The sequence below is a fragment of the Lotus japonicus genome, chromosome 1 (assembly GCF_012489685.1).
Source record: "Lotus japonicus ecotype B-129 chromosome 1, LjGifu_v1.2".
In the NCBI taxonomy this organism is placed as follows: Eukaryota; Viridiplantae; Streptophyta; class Magnoliopsida; order Fabales; family Fabaceae; genus Lotus; species Lotus japonicus.
The window spans coordinates 46,326,669-46,330,115 of record NC_080041.1 but is presented as its reverse complement, the minus strand read 5'-3'; the positions used below and the strand labels follow the sequence as shown (position 1 = coordinate 46,330,115).

General features: G+C 28.4%; 1 protein-coding gene across 1 annotated transcript; it reads left to right on the top strand.

Annotated features, from left to right (window-relative positions):
- Window positions 1-953: 953 nt before the first annotated feature.
- Window positions 954-3,226, top strand: LOC130736868 (uncharacterized). Its single transcript, XM_057588647.1, has 8 exons — window positions 954-1,032; window positions 1,107-1,203; window positions 1,296-1,417; window positions 1,520-1,604; window positions 1,682-1,814; window positions 2,602-2,657; window positions 2,831-2,951; window positions 3,044-3,226. The coding sequence occupies exons 1-8, from the start codon at window positions 954-956 to the stop codon at window positions 3,224-3,226; spliced, it is 876 nt and encodes a 291-aa protein (XP_057444630.1).
- Window positions 3,227-3,447: the final 221 nt, after the last annotated feature.

The window sequence follows — 3,447 nt, the reverse complement described above, 5'->3', positions numbered from 1 at the left end:
AAAACGCATTTAATTGTAAACATATAAGGATGGGGAAAAAATCAACACACCAAAAATTTGAATTCAAAATTATAACTAATGTCGAAAAACAGAATAAATTAAATGACAAGCCTCCATTAAAAACAAATCTCCCGTTAATAATGCAAATTATTCTGCTTTAAATCTGCATTATCAAACAATATCATGAAATATTAAATAATATTATGAAGATTGAAAAAAAAAATGAATAAAAAGACTTGATTAGCAATTAAGTATTTAAACACAAATAAAATATAACGTCCGTTTTCAAAAACGCACATAAAGTCATAATGTTAAAAAGTCATAATTATTAACCATAATTTGAGGAATAATAAATCAAAACTGGAAACAAAAAAAACGGAAGTATAAAAATACCAGCGCATCATTTGAAAGCAACCAATATATATAGATATATACTTCCTTGCTCATAACATAACACCAATCTCTTCTCCACCGCAACACACGGTAATCTGCCATTTTCTTCGAAGTAATAACATCATGAATCGTCGCATCAACACTCTTGATGAAATAAATCCTACCACTCATAACTGGAAAGTTGTTGTCAGAGTCATTAGGGTGTGGAATACAGAAGACAAAGGAGAAGGAAATCACCCATCAACCTATAATCTGTTGTTGATGGATCGAAAGGTTAGTAACAAAAAAATCTCGACTTTTAAATCAAATATCCTGACATAGTTTAGTTTTCTTCATAGGCTTACATTCATATCAACCTTCCACATTTGTAGGGTCATACTATACATGTTGAGTGCTGGCTAATCAATTCAGAACGTCATTCAAAAAAAATCAATGAAGGATTAGTATACAGCTTTGCACATTTTTTCGTATGGCATAATTTCCAAGGTTTAAGTTCATCTAGGCACCAATATAAATTACACTTGGTGAATAGTACAAGGATATTAAAATATGATCAAAGTATGGTTCCTTTCCGTGAGTTGAAGTTTGACAACATGCATGATGTTCTTAACGATGATTTCAATGAGAGGTACTTGGTTGGTAAGTAAATCCCTTGATTTAAATAATTTCACTCATGTTATCACTTGCAAGCATTTACGTTAACATTAAAATAGATGTCATGGGGGAAATTACACACGTCGGAAACTACCATGGATATGAGCGGAACGGAGTATCGACTGATATTAGAGACATTGAAATCGAATCTCAAGGGTAAGCTACATTTTACCATATAAACTGGGTAAAAAAAGTATTTTTACCATTCCAAAAAATAAATAAGTGCGATTTATTGATTATTTTTGCAGGAAAAAAATTAAATGTTTGTTATACGGAGAATTTGTCAAAAATCTAGATGAAGTTCTAAGTGGAGAAGATAACAAACATGTTGTTGTTATCATATTACTGGGAGCAGTAACAAGGCATCAAGGTACATTGTTCAATTTTTTTGTAACTTCGAAAATAAACTTCTCTATAAAACACTAACGTGTCCAATATGTAAATAACATCTGACCACTAAAAAAATTGGCAGGTGAAAATCAGTTAACTACTGGGTTAAATTGCACAACAGTCATGTTCAATCCTAACATTCATGAAGCGGTTTGCTACAGAGACAGGTTAGTTTGTAAAAAATATTGAATAATCGTTTCAACAACTTTAAACGACAATTCAAACTAATAATTATTTTTTTCAGGTTATTTGAGTGTGACGCGGTTCAAACACAGGTAATGAATGTCCTTCTAGAAAGCTTCAAATCTACTGAAGAAGATGAGTTTCTAAAATTATTTCCACGGGCAAACCTCGAAAATTTGGCCGCGTGTAAATCGGTATGTTTTTCTCCTTATATTTTAAATAAATAAGTTAAGTTATATTTATAAAAAATAAATGTAGTTACATGTACAAAAAAATAAAACATTGCCTCTAATAAACGATCATTATATTGACGTTCAAAAAAAAATCATTATATTTGATTAATTTTAATTTCAATCATTAATGTAATCATTAACAATACAATTAGCGTTGATATAAATAAAGAAACAATGTATACAAAATAAAACAATTATTTAATGGTATTAACAATCACCTTTTTAAAACTTTTATCAATACATTAAAAGCGCTCTTTTAAATTTTCTGGATATAAAATACATTAAATGTTAGTCAATTTAAAAAACTACTATATTCCTATCCTATTTAAAATAAAATAAAAATGAAGCTCAACTATTTAACAGTTTTAAATAAATATGTTAATAATTATTTCATTAAAAAAATTACACCGAAAATACCTTTTTGATTTTATAAAGAACCTAAATAGTATAGTTAATTGCGTTTTTTATCGCTGATATTTTTTTAAACTGATAAATACATTAAGTAGAAAATTCCATTACTATTATGAATAAAATAGTATCAGTAAACTTATTTAATATTTTTTTTTTCACATTAGATTTTATCTAAATAATAACATCTAAACCTACTAAAATACATTCATAATAGAAATAACATGTCATTGATTAGGTACATTTAAATGTATTAAATATACATATGTTATTATCATTGTTAATATTAGAAAAATTTGTATCTAGAACAAAATTTTAAAGCACAGATTCATTACTGCAGCGGACAATATTCATTGTGTATGCTGCGATTGAGAAAATTGTGAACACAGATGATTGGTATTATCATGATTGCAAATGTCACACAGCAGCATACTCTGACGGATCACAATATTTTTGTCCAACATGTAACAAACACGTAACTCCTACCATACGGTAAACTCCATTTTTAATAAATAATTACTTTGTTCAATAAAGAGTACATTTAATTTAAGTATTGATGTTTGCCTAAGGTACAAGCTGTTGATGAATGTTGCTGACAATACTGGATCTGCAACTATGATAATTTTTGATCGCGATGGTATTTCTCTGATCAACAAAAAGAGCAATGAAATTTTGGATGATATGAAAAAGGTAAACATATACATTTAAAAATAAGTACTTTTAAATTGACAAATTAAATCATAAATATTAATTTAATTCAATTTATTTTAAATCCATTGTAGAACGGCTGCATGGAACACCCCCCAAAAGAAATTGGTGATTTAATTCACAAGGAAATTCTTTTCAAGGTCGAAGGGAAGGATAGATTCGGAAAGTGGTTCAAGTTGGCATTTAATGTGCTCAAAATTTGCATGGACCCAGAAATAATTTCAAAATTCAAGTCAAATTTACAAGTGCATATATGATGAATAAGATCAATGTGGAGAAGATTTAGAACCATTCCCTTTATGTTGCTTACACATAAATAGCGATTGTGCTAAACGTTTCTTTATATTTGTTTATTCGCATTGACAATTCATACTTTTTTGGGTATATTGACCGCGGTGGTCAATTTGAATCATTTTGACAATTTTTCAATTTTTCGTATATTGACCACGTTTGTCAATTTTTCAATGAATCATTGTTT

What these genes read in the sequence shown, in the direction of transcription:
- LOC130736868 (XM_057588647.1), top strand. Translation starts at nt 954, where the DNA reads ATGGTTCCTTTCCGTGAGTTGAAGTTTGACAACATGCATGATGTTCTT. An exon ending in ATTGAAATCGAATCTCAAGG is followed by an intron (nt 1,204 to 1,295) that starts GTAAGCTACATT and finishes TTATTTTTGCAG; the next exon opens with GAAAAAAATTAAATGTTTGT. An exon ending in TTTTGGATGATATGAAAAAG is followed by an intron (nt 2,952 to 3,043) that starts GTAAACATATAC and finishes AATCCATTGTAG; the next exon opens with AACGGCTGCATGGAACACCC.